This window comes from Vidua chalybeata, chromosome 4 (assembly GCF_026979565.1).
Source record: "Vidua chalybeata isolate OUT-0048 chromosome 4, bVidCha1 merged haplotype, whole genome shotgun sequence".
In the NCBI taxonomy this organism is placed as follows: domain Eukaryota; kingdom Metazoa; phylum Chordata; class Aves; order Passeriformes; family Viduidae; genus Vidua; species Vidua chalybeata.
In genome coordinates this window covers 1,041,355-1,058,630 of record NC_071533.1, presented here as the reverse complement: position 1 = coordinate 1,058,630, position 17,276 = coordinate 1,041,355, and the positions used below count along the sequence as shown (strand labels likewise).

Sequence of the window (17,276 nt, the reverse complement as noted above, 5' to 3'; positions counted from 1 at the left end):
ACGGCCAGTCTTTAATATTGTTCCTCTTTTTCCCAAACCATGCTGCATCAGATGATGGTGAATAGGACGACTGAGGTACCGACATCAACAATTTTTAATTACTCTTTCTTTTACTTATGATTATTTTCACTTCTCTTTGCCAGTATTTCTTTATTAGCTAGCAATAAAAGTGAAGATATTACTCTTTTTTTAATACATAGAAATTTCTGACTCAAAAAACCCTATTTTTATCCATCCTTTACCTTAGAATTTCTTTTTATTTGTGTCAATATTGAAGGACATTTTTGAGAATTCACATCAGTCCAAAGGCGTCTGAATCAAGTCATGGAGCTAAGAGGATAAAGACGCTTTTTTAGCTCAATTTCATTAATTATGAAAATGCACTCACTTGGCATAACTAAATCTGGGTGTGTGGCTCAGGCAGAATAATGGTAAAATTGATTTTCTGTCTTATACAATAATAAGCATAATCAAATTCCCCAAGGTAAAAACTTGTTCAGGGCATCTGCTTATTTTTACCATTCTACTTATTACAATCTTTTCCATAAGGTTTTGCAAAGCCCTCAGGGACAGTATATACTCAGAATTTACCTGCGCTAAATAACACATTTCTTATATGGATTTTACTTCCACTAAAAATCATGGGGTTGATTGGCTTGGATTGGGATTTTCCCAAAAGATCATTGCCCCTTTTATGAGGAAGAATAAATTCCAAGAATGAGATTGCTGTTTCAATACCTGCTTTTGAATAATGGAGTTTCTCTGCTGGAGGAGGGAATGAATAATGGATGCATGTGCCCATGGGAAGGTGCTTCCCTCTTGGTGTGTGCACACGTGAGCAGGCTGCCAGGAGGCAGCAGTGATGTGAACTGAAGGGTGCCAGCTTCCCTGGGCACCTGCTCCATGGGGTGTGTTCTCCCCTGAGGGAAAGGGCAAGGGGTGCTGCAATGCCTGCTGAAGGAGGGCAGCACGTGCCCACATTCCTTTGTTCCAGGAATAGCTTAAAATGGTGGTTTGGATACTGAGAGGAAGGAAACCTAGCTGAGAGCATGCTGTAGAAGAGAAGCCAGAAGTACTCCTCCCTTTCTATAACGATCAGCAAGATCCAATCAAATTGGTGTAAAGCTCTTCAGGGAAACCTCAAAAGCAAGGCCCTTTCTACTTGAATTACTTACGAGAATAAAAGCTTGCTCTCTGTCCTAGTTTCTGAAAATTTAATCTTTTTTTATGTTGTTGTCAAGAGATTCTACATCTCATAGCTGGAGCGAGTTTCACCTTCTGGTATTTAAAACACAATAAATAAAATGTGGTTTTTTTTATTTATAGATTGCAAACTTTCTTCAGATCCTTTCCAATCCAAATTGAATATAAATATAAATAATTATGATTCTTTTACTATGCTACTAAGTAGTTTCTCATGTAAACCAAACTCCTTAATTACATTTTGAATAATTACTGCTTTTGAAAAACAAACAAACAAAAAAACCCCAATAGGAAATATGTTGTCCATATTTCTGCTTCTAAGAGGAGTAAAATAGGAGTCCAACAACTTTTGTGGTCATTTTTCCAACCCCAATAAATAGATGCAGCCTAAAAGACCCATGTTGCTTCCAAATGGTAATAAGGAACTTGCTTTATTTTCTTTAAGAATGGCTAATACATTAATATTTTCTGTGATGAAAACTGCTCTTATTGGCCATTGATGCAGAGGGCTGAGTTGGGGAATGAAAGAATGAAGCACTTTTGATAATCTCCCACCAAAAACTGGCCTCTCTGCCTGAAAGGCTTTGCTCTAGAAGAGGTAGACACGGTCTGGATAAAGCTGACACGATGCGTTAGTTGTGCAGCATTTTAAACTCAAGCTCTAGTTCAGCTGGTGACCTTGCATGAGAAGATTTCCGTAACAAGAGCTGTTTCCCTTTGCAGAGCGGCTTTACCCCTCTGCACATCGCCGCGCACTATGGCAACGTCAACGTGGCCACGCTGCTGCTGAACCGCGGAGCTGCAGTCGACTTCACAGCCAGGGTACGGACTCGCCCCTTCGTCTTCCTGCTTCTAGTGGCCTACACAAGTGGGAGGGTGTCTTTGGGTAACTCTAAGGCAAGAGCTGAGTGAAGAAAGGAGCAAAGGAATGCTGAAGCTCTGTTGGGATCAGAGATGTCTTTTTTGCAGTAATTCTGAAAGGTTGTTTCCATGCAATGCCCTGGAGGCCTTGGGAGTTGTGTAACAGCCGGCATTCCCAGCTGGAGGAAGCAGGATCCTTTGGCAGCTCCAGAAAGCTGATGCTCTTATAATGCGTCAACTCCCTTTGGCTTTTCTGTTTGTTAGATGTACTCTGGAAATAGGTGTAGGATTGATTGGCTCTTTTGGTATTCAGTATTTGCTATACCACTTTAATTTGATGTTTTCACGTGTAACTATATTTCAAAACCAGAAAGTAAAGTATATTGCTGTTACACAAATTCAACAATAAAAGAACTAATTAATCATGACTACTCTTCCATGGTAAACAATTGCAGAGTTACATGGTACAGTCTCTTTGCCATTGCACGTTATGTAGTTTGAAGAGAAAACCTCTGGTAATCTCAACCCAGCTGCCAGGTCACAAGTTTGCTGTTTGATTTTGCCAGACACACTTTGAATTACTTCAGGGTTCTGCCTTCCAGACTGACTCCCTCCTGTTTCCAACTGGAGTAGCTGCTAATATTACCTCTTGCCTCACCCAAAGTATTTTCAAGGACTTTCAGCCTACACAGCCTACACAGCCTACCACTCCTTTATGCTCTTGGCACTACACAAGAAGGTTCCTTTGTGTAGGAGTGACGCATTTGTGTCCTCTGTGTACGTTGCAGTGATTGAAATGCTTCAGTGTTTTGTGACTATTGGCTCATTGGGACTCCGATATGTGTTTGTGTATTTGTCTGGCCCTGGGGCTGCGATGTTTGCTGCTTGGGCAGATGTGCTGCTTCCTTCATTCAAGGACCCCGAAACAATGGAGAAGGAACTTTGCTTAGGAAGGAATTACTAACTCTAGCTTATATGGTGTGTGCTGATGCTCTAGTACATTTTCGTTTATTCTCTATGATGTGATGGTCTCATTTCTTGTGATCCAAACCCAAATTCACCCCCATTGCACACCTTCAGATCCATCCAGCTCATTGTTTGTTCTTTTCATGGTGTAGAATGGAATCACCCCACTGCATGTGGCTTCCAAAAGGGGAAACACAAACATGGTGAAGCTCTTGTTGGATCGCGGAGGGCAGATCGATGCCAAAACCAGGGTGAGTCTTTCTATTCCCTGAATATGATATTATCCCTTCTGGGGAATGGACTGGGATTTTTTCCTTGCTTGTTTTTGGGGATTTGTGTGTTTCATGTGGACTGCTTTAGATCATATCAGACTAAAGAACAGCTGGTATTAGTGATAGTAGGTTGCAGAAATACTATTTCCTTTAGTCTCCTGTATAACCTGCCAACATCATACAAGAAAAGGCTGATGAAACTGGTGGCTTTCAGGGAATAAGCCTGTTAACTGGCCCAACTTGACGTGACACAAGATGATGCACAGCACACGTGATGCACAGCAAAAGGAAATGGTCTGGACTCAGCTAAGCCTTTCAGTCCCCTGACACCTAAATGTCCATGCTAGTTGCAGTATGCCCTGTGGAAGCTCTAGTGAGCTCAGTCCATTTTTATTGGAGAGCTGATACAGGGACAAGTAACCTCCTCAGATGTGTCTCTTCCCCAGACAAAGCATGGGGTATTAATTAGGTAGCTCTGACTGGCTTCCTCCTCCCAGCTGTCCTATTGAAATGTCACATAATCTCTCTGCCCTTTATTTATGGGTGATTTCACAGTCATTCAGGGCAAAAAAAAAACCCCATCATTTTATATGGGCAGGGTTAATTATTTCAAATGGGATTTTGGAATCACGTGGGAAAACATTGTCATTTATTCAGACTGAGCTGCACAGGGCTCCTTCTTAGGAAGCTGCTGGTATTTAGGCAGCTGGTCTGCAAAATTACATGTCCAAGAGATCAAGAGTGTTTTAGAACACACAGTTTAGAGCTGGACATGAGAGTTTTTGTTTAACCTGATAGGAAGGTAGAAGATACTGCAGTCAGCTACCCTTGGGGTTGATTCAACCTCTGCAGTTACTTGGATATTAATTACATCAACCATTTGTTGCTTCGTAAGTCATGATTATTGTGAATGCGATTGTGATTTGGTTTCTGATTATGAAATGATATCTCACTATTTTTTTTTATTATTTTTTAAAAACTACTGCTGATGGAAAAAGCTGTCTCTCAAGCAGGTGTGCAGCAAATCACCCCTGCTCACATTTTCCACAATAAACACCTAAAATCTCATGGAGAAGAGGGATGAAATGCTAATAATATACTTCAGTCAGGATATTCTACATGCCCCTCAGCATGTCATACAGAAATAGTTCATTTGACCTTTGGAATGGCAGTATTGAATTCGCCTATTTCCTGTTCAGTAGTTAGATATTCTTCTAGACAAGTTGGCACAGATGATTGTGAGGGATGTTTTGGGTTGTAAGAGGTCAAAGTGTTTTCCCATCCCTGCTCACCCGCAAAGGTTGTGAATGAATCTGAGAGAACAGGATTTGCCAAACACAGGTGGGAGGGACCAATTTTAGAGTCTTCTCATTGTCTCTGCTCCCTGCCCTGTGTCAGCTGCTACACGGGCTCAAAATGCCAGTACAGTGTCCCTGAAAACGCATACCGGTATCCTGAGGCACACGTATCCCAGCTTGTACAGGCTCCCCAGCTTCCTGTCACCTCCACCTTCCGCCTCTTCCCTGCTCCAGGGCTCGCAGCGGCAGCGTGCGCCTCATGGTGGGGAAGATTCCAGAGCTTTGGTTCTGCTGTCCATGCTTTGTGTCCGCTGCTTGTGCTATCTGGGTGTGTCTCTCTTCTCCCTGTGCTCTGTCCGCTCACGGCGAGTGCCTGGCCCTGGCTGTGAGTCCGTGGGGTGTGGAGGAGGCAGGGATGTGCTCTGTCCGTGGCAGCACAGACCGCGCCCGCCCCGCTGCAGTACTAACACACCTTGCCTTCCTGCTGCCTTCCCTCGGCTTCCCAGGAGCACCTGCCTGCTTCCCGCAGGTCACAGGCGCTGCTTGCAGCGGAGTTCAAACACTGCGATGTTTCACTGCCAAGTTCTTGTGCTCCACGCCACACCAAAACAAGCCCTTCAGTTAGAACAGCCCTCGCTGCTTTCATTCTGTTTATTTTTAGCTTGCTTTGTTACATGACATCTGACGCTGCATAAATTAAGATGCGAAAACTTATTTTAGCGGATTGCAGATGAGCTCCAGTGCTTCAGGTTTGCAAAGTTAATCGGTGAAAGCTTTCTATGTTTGAAAATGTTCCATTGGAATGATTCTTTAGGAGCCCCTGCGCTGTCTAAAAATATAAATTAAAATGTCTATTCCTCAAAGGGAGTAAATGATGCATGTGTCCTGCTGTTCCATAGTTAATGCAGCATGTCAAAGGAAAGCTCTGCTTTCTGCAGGAATTTGTATTTTTATTTTCTATACGTTTCAGAACATGTTTGCTGAAATTTTATGGCATTTCTCTCAAAGCCATAAAAATGTAGAAATACTGGTAAATCTCTTGACACAATTACATATTTTAAAATAATATTTTACTTTTTTTTTAAGATCTACATTTTTTTTCTCAATCAAGTCCTATGTTTTTAAAATGGGAAATTTAATTTCTCTTTTCTATTGTATCCAAAGCAGAAATGGAAGCTCCATTCTCAAATACAATAACAGCATACTTTTATTACTATTATCTGTTAGAAATAGTATTATAATATTATATCATAACAAAATATCATCCTTAACAGTAGATAATTATTATAGTATAATAAAATATTAAAATATTATTTAAACATATATTATTATATAATATCTGGTATGTGTTTATTATATAATATCTGGTATGTGTTTCGCAACTTCCATTTACATACAGGCCTTCCCTGGACTTTTGTTCACTAAATAATTAATGGGTAAAATTACCTATAGTTAAATATTTCATATTCAAAATTTTACTCAAACCTATATTCTCTATATATTTTCTTACATTAATAACAATTTCAATGGCATAATTTTATTTAAAATTTTAATATTCGGCCAAAATTCTAACTTAAGCAGATTCTGCTGATTAGTTAGAGTTAAGGGGTCAGAGAAATTGTGCAGAAATTTGTTCTCTGAAAGACAGTGGAAAGTTTAATTTATGATTAATTCTCTGTCAGGTGATCAAGGGTAGTGTGGCAATTACCAGTTCTCACTTTGAGGGAAGGAAGGCATTTACAGCCTTCTGGGAACACACTAAGGATTCTTACAGGGAATTATTGTCAGCATTTAAAAGCAATTTTAGCATGGCCAAAATGCATGTATTTCTATAAAAAGAAGTCCTCCTATAATGGAATCATAACAGTGTGCACCTTCAGAATGTGGAAATGTTGCTGGCTATTACAAGGTTTTAGGAATATTCTTTCTGAATGTAGTTTTTGCATTATCTCTATTTTTATCATCTCTCTCTATAGATTGTATGGGGAAAAAAAACAAGAATATGGTTTTTCGAGACTTTTTCAGTTCTGCATGCTTTTTTTCTTTTAAAATACAGTTTTATTCACAGGCATTTATCACCTTGCTTGAATTTTCATTTTTGTGGGAGTAAGCAAACACCCTTCAGAGGGGGAGGAACACTCTCACCTGTCTCAGCCACTGAAGCTGTCACACGTTTTGTCTTCCTATCCAATCTTGCCAACACTGAAATTAGATTTTTGTTGCTCTGGGACTTTTCTTAAGTTTCCTCTTGCAGGTTTTCATCCTGAATATTTACAGTTGAATAAAATCCATGGAATGGAAGAGAGCATCCAGCCAGTCTTGGAAGGGAAAGCTTATTGTGTGGGATAGTAAGCATGTTGTGTGCCCGGAGCGTGGCAGCTGGAGCGGGGATAGGCGTGGGAGTGGTGGGAGAAGGTCTGGTGCACCATTTGGGTTGGAGAAGGGCCCGGGAAAGGAGGAGGCCCAGCTGGAGCTGACAGGAGTGGCAGGTCACCCCGTGGAGATGAACAATACCGATGGGGAAACAAAAGGAAGGAAACTGTGCGCAGCGCAACTCAGATTTGGTTGGTTTGGTTTGGGTTTTTTTGTGGGGAATGTGCTTCAGAAACCCCTTAACACTCATTTTGGAAACCTACTGAGATTTATTAGGAATAATATCTCCTTTTGTACATCTGCATCCTGACAAAATAGGCTTGGCTCTGCTATTTCTACATGGGAGTGGTAACCATTGTAGCAGGATCCCGGCCCTGCCTTGGCACCGTGCTCTCTACAGTGTTTGTTCCTGCAGTAATGCTGCTGTGACATTTTCTCCTCATCTTCTTACATGCACAGAGCACTAATAATTCATTGGCAGCTTTTGCTGTTCCTAAAACCATGTCAGATTATAAATACCTAATCACAATGCAGATATTTCCCATAAAAAAATCCAGTAGCTCCATATAATGTTTACAAGGGAGTGGCAAGGGGTGTTGTATGAATTGTCTAAGCAGGTTATCTAAAAAATTACTTTTATTTGGAGTTACTTATGTTACTATCGTAATACTCAAGCAAGCACATGGTATATTTTTTGCTGTATTTTTCCAGTTTGTGCTGTGAATGGCAGACCTAGAGGAATACTTTACAGCGTGTTTAATTATGCCAAGAGTTTAAAGCAAGAGGGAGACTTGCCTTGCTAATTTTTAAAGAGATGAGGTTTAGTCATAATGAAAAATGAGCAAATTAAAAGCCCTTTATTTGTCAAGAAAATTTAGACAATTTTGCATGTTTGATGTATGAAATACCAAAATTTTACTTCACCCCTATGAAAACAAGAACATGCAATTGCAGTTTAGACCAATTCATTGATAATTTGGCCTTTGATGTTCATTTCTATCATCAGTTTTTGGTTGAATGAGCACTGAATGTGAGCAACTGTCCTGTGAATGTGCTGCCCACATAATTTCCCATTAAAAATCCCTCATAAGCACAGCTTCTTTTTGTCTCAGTGTCCTGCTAATCTGAAAGAAAGCATTTGTGAAATGACCAAATAATTCATCTTTCGAAGCCCTACAGTTAGGAGTCATGCACGGAATTCAGAATTCATTTTGCAGTTTAAAAAATGACCAGTGACTGATTTTCAAGGGAAAAAAAGACACAAGTTTTCCTCATATTTTGAGAACCATTTAAGAGAGAATTAGCATTGATGGAATTTCCTGGCTTCCATGCACACAGAGGGGATTGCATTGTCATTTCTCAGGGTGACCCAGCTGTTGGTTACATCACAGAGTGTGAGTTAGGAGAGTACCATGTTTGGGAATAGCAGAACACCAAGTGTAGCATGTCACCGGGGAGATAGAAACATTTAACTCTTCATTCCACACAATCCGGGGCGAGGAGATAATTGTTGAACTTCTCTAAACATAAAATTTCTGAATTTCTTGTCTCCTGGTGTGGCAGCCTTAAACACTGTGCAGTGTTTATGGGATATCCATTATCTGTGCTTCCAAATCTGTGTCCCTCTGACCCAGAGTCAGATGTCCTGTCAAATGTATTGGTCACTGTATGTTCTTCAATTCAAAGGAATGACTGACAAAGTACTTAGGCCAGCTCCTGAAGTCGATTTGAGAGCACTGAGGCTCATAGCAAATAGAGAGTGCTGCAAAAAAGGATTAGTTTGGTACACAGGCATGTCCCTTCATGTTAGCTCATGTCAGCTTCTCTGCATTGTTTTCTCTACTGATTCTTCTACTACCACAGCTCTCTCTTTGCAGTCTCCCTCATCTTTGAATAAAAGATATAAGCAAAAGAATTTAAAGTATTAAATATACAATAATTGTTAAATATACATGGTGTTTTCCTCAGAGCAGAAAGAGGAAACAGGAAGAGGGTTCTGTGGGAGGTCCTCAAAACAGCTATGGCAGGGTAGAGTAGGATAGGTAGCAAATTTCTATCTCTGCTTTTAAAGGGAATTGGAGATAAGAACAAGAAAGAAATAATTGTTTTAAAATATTTAGAGTTTTTTTTTGTTCTAGCCAGACTTTCTTCTTTCTTGCAGAGTTGATGTGCTTCTTAGCTTGTGTTTTTCTTCTTTTTCTCCCTCTTGGGATTTGTCCTGCTTTTGTTCAAGGATTCACATAATTTTTTTTTTTTGGTGGTTTTATTAGATAGAGTAACATCAAAGCCACCACACAGATAAGGAAAGTGAACCTCCCACATTGGTTAAAAATGTAGGGCACAAGAGGCTAGAAGCTGGAAAGGAATACCAAATAAATACCTTCCCTAGAAATGCATTTGGGATATATTCTTACCTTTGTAATGGCTGTGGGAGTTATCTGTAGGAATCCCTCTGGCAATGAGATGATAATATACTTCAGCTGGTCATAAAAAGACTAGGTTTAGAGGACTCTGACATTTCAGTGCATAACAAAAAGTAAAGTAGTTGCACCTAATTCTTCACACTGACGCGCCCCCCCCCCCCCCCCCCCAAATCTGCCAGTGCTGAAGGCCTCAGGTTCTGGTTTTGGGTTTGATCTTCCACCTGTGGAATCTCAGTGCAAATCTTCTGTGGGATTTAGGAATGCCTCTGAGACAGTGAGCACCAAGGCACACCTAACCCTGTCAGTGTGTCTCAAAAGCCTCTGGAAAAAGTAGGTAAGTAAGGGAGAAATTTGCTCCTGCAGACTTCAACTCCTTGAAGCTGTGGAGCTTCATGGTGCTGCTCACTTGGAAAGGGCTCTGTGCTTTGGAAACCAGGCATGAGAGAGGCTCTGCTTCTTGGAACTGCCTTTTGTAGGGTATTAGAGGGCAGTGTTTGCCGGCATGAGGTTGCAGTTGCAACGGGACTGTGTAGTGTAGAGCTCCTTTAAAATTAAAAACATAGTGGTGGAGATTTCCTCCAAGCCCCAGCAAGGTAAACAGCAGGGTCACGGTCACCAACTCATCCTTAGTGCCATGTTTTTGCACTTTTGCTACTTTTTTAGCCTCTGAGTAATTCAGACCAGTGTATTCTCCTTTTAATCAAGCTGTTACTGGATTCTTCAATGAGCTCCTTAGAATAACAGCATTGGTGTCACACAAGATGAGCAGCATGTCTCAAAGGGAGAAGGTTTTTCTTGTGATTAAAAACTATTCCTGTTTCATCAGCTTTGTAAAGCCACCTCTGTTGAGCGAGTGTTGATGACATCTGAGTGCATGCTTGAACAATACTGAAGGCTAATGAGATGAAAGCTTGGCTTTTCATATTCTATGTATTACCTTTTTTAGTCATTCAGCACTAATATTCTTTCACAACCTTTTTCTAGCCTCATACTTATTTTTCTGCATAAAATCCCAACTATGCAAAAGCTACCTAGAATTCATTCTCCCATACAAATAGTTCATCAACACATCTTTTGCTACCACTGCTGCGATCATTAATAGTAGCCTGAGCAAGTCTTTTGGTACAGAATTGTGTTCTGTAATGGAAAAAGCTATTGTAGGGTTGGTGGTCTGACAGCAATTTTAGAAAAGAATTGTTAGCTCTGTGTTCACCCCTCAATCTCAGAAGTGAAAGATTTGCTTCTGTTTGTTTCTCTCCTTTTCTCTTGTTTTAAAATCTTCTTTATCTTGATGCCTGTTTAAAAGCAAAAGAAAATTCTAGAGCAAATTTCCTGGTATGAACATTGCTTGTTTCATCCCTGCATCAAAAGCAATCCAAAGGACATGGGCTGGTTTATGGAGCATCCTTGACCCAGCAGGTATTACCCAGGGAGAGGCAATGCCATATCACAGCCATGCAGAGGGCAGGGAGGGGAGGAGCCAGTGCACCCTCATATTATCCTCTGAGAAGAGATTTCAGCACACAATGGGCTTCCCCTCTCAAACAGTAACCTTAGAGTGTCCTTTACTGGTGCAAGGAAGAACAGGGATGAAACTTCATGCTGCAGAGCCAGCTTCAGTTAGGAGTCAAAAAAGGAGCTTTTTCACACATGTGGGGCTGCATTCCTGGCAGGCTGTTCCCCAGAGCGCCAGGACAAACAGCTGGGGATGTGCTCATTTGTTTTCTCTTCTTTTACTTGAAGGATGGACTCACCCCACTGCACTGTGCGGCACGAAGTGGCCATGACCAGGTTGTGGAGCTGCTCCTGGAGCGGGGTGCCCCGCTGCTCGCACGGACCAAGGTGTGTGTGTGTCCTGTTAGAGTGTGGAACACCTCTGTAAGCTTCCACAGAGCTTTCAGTGTCGCTGAGAGGACAAGGAGGAAGACAGGAATGTAACTGTCCTCCCAAAGGAGATGAATTAATGGGAAGAATGATCCAAAATAAGGTTTTCTTACGTAAGCCTTTCCAAATGTATGAAAAGCGTACACTTGTTTGCCCGTCTCTCTAGTATCAGACTAAACACATGATGTGGAGTGCTACTGCCAGCACCTCCCTGTGTTGCTTCCTGTAGTACACAGAGATGTGAAAGCTGGGTCAGTCACTCCTGAGAGATAATTCCTGGTATTTATTTTCTGACCCTTCACATACGATAATGAGGACCATTTCTCCTGATTATTTTTACAGACTATTTCAGAGTTGGAAAATTATTTCAGTGTGTTCTTCCTCATATCTGGAAAACATACAACTAAAATTAATGCATTTCCTACAAATTCTGTCTCTTTGGTGAAATTAATGAGGGGAAGATACTTGTATAATAGTGGAGCCCACTGAGCAGCACCTCACAACAAGAAATATCCTTCTATGCCACAGTCTAAGTGGGGATTAGTAGAAGCTGCTGTTCTGTTCTCTTGTGTCACAGAATGGACTCTCCCCACTCCACATGGCGGCCCAGGGGGACCATGTGGAATGTGTGAAGCACCTGCTGCAGCACAAGGCTCCCGTGGACGACGTGACGCTGGACTACCTGACTGCCCTGCACGTGGCCGCTCACTGCGGCCACTACCGTGTCACCAAACTCCTGCTGGACAAGAGAGCCAACCCCAACGCCCGGGCCCTGGTAAACCTGTCCCACCTGGGTCGTGTAACAAAGCTGGCTGGTAGCTCTTGCCAGGAAAGCTTGAGTGAGAACTGTCAGCAAACTCCACAGCCTTAAGTAGGTGCAGTAGCCACAGGGGTGTCACACCTGGCCATGGAACACACCTCGTGGCAAGTGGCTGTAGTGTCAGGTGTGGAAGCTCTGCTGAACCCCTAAAATCAGAGCTGGTTCTGGCTGATGTTGATGTATGCACTGGTGTTTTAATGACTTAATGGCTCAGTTTTCCATACTGGTGATACAATACACAATTTCTGGGCTTTCAACTGAACTAGTAAGTTAATTGGCATAGACAAAACATATTAAAAAGCTAATATTTCTGCATTTATCAAATAATGACATTTTCCTCTATTAGGTGCCATTTTTCTTTCCAAAAAACAGTTCTTATGCTTACAGGACACCAGGTATGATTCCTTTTATTCACTCATCAAACCATTGCCCCTAACAAGGAGAAAAACATCACATTTGACTCTGGAAACATTTTGAGAGTCTTTAATATATCCAAAGCCAGAATACAATTTTCTCTACTAGGAACTATTAGCTGGCTGGGAGTTCATGTACCAGCATATTGCACTATGTCAGGAACAGAAGGAGTCTGTGAACACTTGAGATGTTCCTGTGTGGCCCCAGAACCTCCAGTGCAGGGCACTCGGATGCCTTCTCCAGCTTCCTGCCCACACTAGAACCCACTGGTTTTCTGTCTGGGCTCTCCCTGTCCTTTACTTCCTTGGAATGACACCATTTTCTTCTGCCCTCTCATTTTTCTTGGCCTTTCCATACCCACAAATCCCGTAGCCCCTTTTGCTTCCTCCTCTTACACTTTTCTTGCTTTGTTTTTCTCAGCACCTTGCTCACTTGGGTGATATTTTTTGACACTGCTTTTATCCTTGTTTTTCTTGCCAGTCTTCTGATTAGCTGCACTTTCCTCAGCTACTCGCAAATACCCCCTACATCTTCTTTCTTTCCTTCCATGACCAGAAATATATCTTCTGTTCCCCTCCCTCCCTCTCTGTGAAACAAAAGGAGAACACCCTTGGGCTGCTGCCTCTCTGCTCTCTTCCCACCAAACTTGTTTTCTCTCCCCGCCCCGCCCCCCCCATTTTCTCTCTCTCCCATCACAGACTTGTCGCCTTTGGCTTGTTGATAGTGTTTAATATATTAAATGAAGCTCATCATTTCTGTTAGTGATACATTTTTTTCTGCCTCGTCCTCTCACCCGTCAAACTGTTCCTGACTTAAATAGAAGTAGCAAAATTAAATCAACCGAGGTGGTAAAATTCAGTGAAAAATATGGAAACGTCTGAAACAGTAAAACTCCCTATGAAATACATTGAGAGATGTTGTGTGGGAGGTAAAGTATCAAATGGTTTAGATTGTTTCTTTTGAAATAGGAGAAACAGTAATAATATTCAGCAGAGTTCAGTGATAGAATAAATATTACAAAGAATTAATTTTCAGCTATTTTTAAAAAAATAATTGTTAATGTTTGCAAAATGCTTTGGGGATACAAGCACTATGTGAGTTTTCAGCTTTTTTAATGTGTACATGCTTTAAAGCAACTTCAAATGAACTAGTAATTAACATTTCCTTTAACAGAAGCAGACTGTAGAATAATTGTCACATGATTATCTCTTCCCATAAACTAAGATTTTATCGCTAGGTTCTGGTTACTGGTGGTTTGTTGTTTGGCAATACTCATGCTCTTCATTAGAAAATGTACCAACTTTTCAACATTATCTAAAAAATGTTACTTGTGCTTTTCACTAAAATGTTCACATGTGGTCAATAATGTGTTTGTTCAGCTTCAGACACACTTAACCTGCATTAACTGTTATCAGACTATCGTGATACCACAGCTGAAGGGGTGGTTCTTTATTTAAGATACCACAGAACATACACACACATGGATATTATACCTTAGGTTATATAATTTTTTATATAAATATAAAAATAAATTCACACAGATCCTTAGATTTCAAGTAAAAAGACACATTAAGGATTAAGGTGGAGTCTGGAATAAGTACTCTGTTTCTCTCTCTTACTCAGTTTAAGTGGTTTCAAACTAAAAGAGAGTAGATTTGGGTTAGATATTAAGGAGAAATTCTTCCCTCTGAGGGTAGGGAGGCCCTGGCACAGCTTGCTTAGAGAAGCTGTGGCTACCCCATCTGTGGAAATGTCCAAGGACAGATTGGATGGGGCTTGGAGCAACCTGGGATAGTGGAAGGTGTCCCTGCACACGGTAGGAGGTGGAACAAGATGAGCTTTTCCAAGCCAAACCTTCCGTGATTCTCCTAGAGAGGTACGGGAAATGCTTTATAAAGGCACTGGTTCTAAAGTGTTCAATTTCTTAGCTTTCCCTTGTCTTAGGCAGTCCAGGGAGCACTGGGAGTGCTCCTCACAGACACGCGTGCAGCCCCAGGAAGCACACGCACGCACACACGCAGTCGGCAGTCAGGACGGGCGTATCTGTATGTGGAGTGCGGAGGCAGAGGTTTCCTTTCTCTCTCCTGCCTGGGAAGAAAGCAGCAGCACTGCTTTGTTGTGCCTCAGATAGTGGGAGATGTCTGTAATTCATAACCTGTTGTGCTTAAAGAACAGTTGCCTGTGGTAGTCTAACCCTTGTCTCCCAGTGTGCCAGCATGGAGCTGTGTGGGAAGTGTAGCTGCATGTTTCTGACTAACATCACTGTCTTTTGCACAGAATGGTTTTACTCCACTGCACATTGCCTGCAAGAAAAATCGCATCAAAGTCATGGAACTCCTGGTGAAATATGGGGCTTCAATCCAGGCTATAACAGAGGTAGCAAAATGTTTCATGTCCTGCAGAAGCATTCCTTCTCTCTCTCTCCTTTTTCGCTTCCCTCTTTCTGTCTCTCCTGTCCTGCCTCACTTTCCCGTGTTTTATTTGAACGACGAAGCCCGTCCCTCCAGCCGTGCAGAGGAGTAAAACTGCTCTTGCTTTGTTTCGCAGTCGGGCCTCACACCAATACACGTGGCTGCATTTATGGGCCACTTGAACATAGTCCTCCTTCTGCTGCAGAACGGAGCCTCTCCCGATGTCACTAACATTGTGAGTATGGCTTTCACTAGAACCATCTGCTCAGGACCCACAGAAAGTTGCTGGTTACCATGTAGCTCAGCCCAAGGTCACATTTTAATCATGCTTTGTTGCATTTTAGGGCAAATTATTGCAGCACTTTTATTGCAGAGGGGGAAGCGATGACTGCATGTGTCAGAAGCCATCTCTGCTTTCATGTGTTCCACAACAATGCTCAAGTTGGTAAAGTTTTCCTTAGAAACAAAGCTCACTAGAGCCATCCAAAATGGATTATAAGCCAAATCCCACAAAGCCTGTGTTTATGTTCTGAAGGATGAAATTCAAGTCCAAATGGCTCTAAACTTCTGCCTGCATAACTTTGCTGGCTGCCATGAAATGTTGTCATTCCTGTCAGTGAAAGAGTATGAAGTGCTTAAAACCCCAACAATTAAACAAAATGCAAAACTGGGAAACTCAAGATGTAATTCCAGGAATTAGTGATTAAATCTGGAAAATGTGACCTTTGGGAAGTAACACAAAATGCAGAACCTGACTTACCACAGAAATCAGTGTTTGTATACCAACAGCCTAATTAAAAAGAAAAACAAAACAAACAAACAAAACCCAAAACAAAACCCCAAATAAACAAGCAAAAAACCCCCCAAAACCCCAAACAAAACAAACCAGCAAAAAAAATTATAGTTTTATGAGATGTATTTCATAAGATATTTTACTGTTTGAATTTGTCAGCATAAACAAATATTCAATTTGGGACGCAGCTTTTTTCAATACATAAAGTTATAGGTAAATGTTCCCAGCAATAAAAACAACAAAAATTTAGAAATCCTCGTACTCACAAGTTTTTCTCAGCTGGAAAAATCTTACCTAGAACCCAGTGAAATTGTTAGCATGCAGAATTGTTTATATGAAGCTTTAAAATAGACTTTCCAGACTTTGTTATGGAAGCAATCTTTATGTAAGAACTTTATTGATAAAAAAAAAAACCCTCAAAATTTTTGTGGAAGCAGTTAAAAATATTGTGTTACCAGGCATTTGTGTGCAAAGTTTAACACTTTACAATTTCTGCTACACAGGTGTCTTGGCTTTCACTTGGTAAGCTGAGTTTCCCTGTGGAATTACTGTTTCTGAAACCTAAATTGCTTTGCTAATTCAAGCACAAAGGTGTCATTGCAGAAATTTGATCTTTAGGGTGTTTCTCACATATTAAACAGCTTATTTTTCAGGTAATAAACTTTATATATAGATGGAATTATTAAGATTTGTAGCTAGGGCTGTGGGATTTTGTTGTTGCATATCAACTAATCACAGTTGGTAATAAAATGTTAATTTGAGAATGACCAGATAAGTCAACTCCTGGTGAAGAGGGTTTGCTGTAATTAAAAATCCTTGTTAGCAGGCAAGCTAAAGCTACTTCTTTCCCTACATCTAGATGAGGACAAGAAGACATGATTATTCCCCATTCTGATGTAAAAGGTGACTAGAGTGTTCATTTGGCAGTTGCAGTTTAAGTGGTAGTTGAGGGGAGAAAGGCCTTACAACAGAATATTCTCCAGCTCTGGTGTAAGAGGTATGAACAATTAACACAAATAAATGATGGGTCCTGCTGTGTTCTCGCGATATAACAGATGAATAGAGCTCCTGGTTGTGGAACTGTCCCAGGACCTGATGTACCAGATGCTGGTGAGCTGCCCAGGGACCGTTTCAGTCCACTCTGGGACACTGCACTCAAAGAACAGAGCCCAATTAAACTAGGAATGCTGTCCTCAAGAAATCCTCATTTCAGTGTTTTTTTGGAAAATCTATGCAAAAAGTAAATGCTTTGAATGTTCCTGGTCTGAAATTCCATACTTCAGACAGCTTTCCAAAATTTTGTATCCTTCCAATTCTGTGAGCTACAAAAGGCTTGAAACAAGATTGATTCCACAGCCTGGAGACAGAGCCACATTGCTGAGTAGGGATTTTACACATTCCGTGTGCTGGCTGAGTTGTGCTCAGCTGTTGCAAGGCCTGTGAATACTGCCAGCTCCACACAGTGTGCAGGAAGGGACCATCTGGAAAGTTATCCCCTTCCATCTTGAGGCTCCTGTGCCGTGCAATCCCTCGAGAGAGACAGCTCAGCGTACAGCTC

The 17,276-nt window shown here is 41.3% G+C and overlaps 1 protein-coding gene across 29 annotated transcripts in view; it reads left to right on the top strand.

Annotated features, from left to right (window-relative positions):
* The window catches only part of ANK2 (ankyrin 2), a 261,369-nt gene that overhangs the window by 161,964 nt on the left and 82,129 nt on the right, over positions 1–17,276 (top strand). For all 29 annotated transcript variants that reach the window (XM_053940019.1, XM_053939994.1, XM_053939996.1 and 26 more), the window contains 7 exons: positions 52–75; positions 1,927–2,025; positions 3,183–3,281; positions 11,140–11,238; positions 11,858–12,055; positions 14,792–14,890; positions 15,062–15,160. In XM_053940019.1, coding sequence (XP_053795994.1) covers positions 52–75; positions 1,927–2,025; positions 3,183–3,281; positions 11,140–11,238; positions 11,858–12,055; positions 14,792–14,890; positions 15,062–15,160 — 717 coding nt within the window. The remainder of the gene's footprint in view (positions 1–51; positions 76–1,926; positions 2,026–3,182; positions 3,282–11,139; positions 11,239–11,857; positions 12,056–14,791; positions 14,891–15,061; positions 15,161–17,276) is intronic.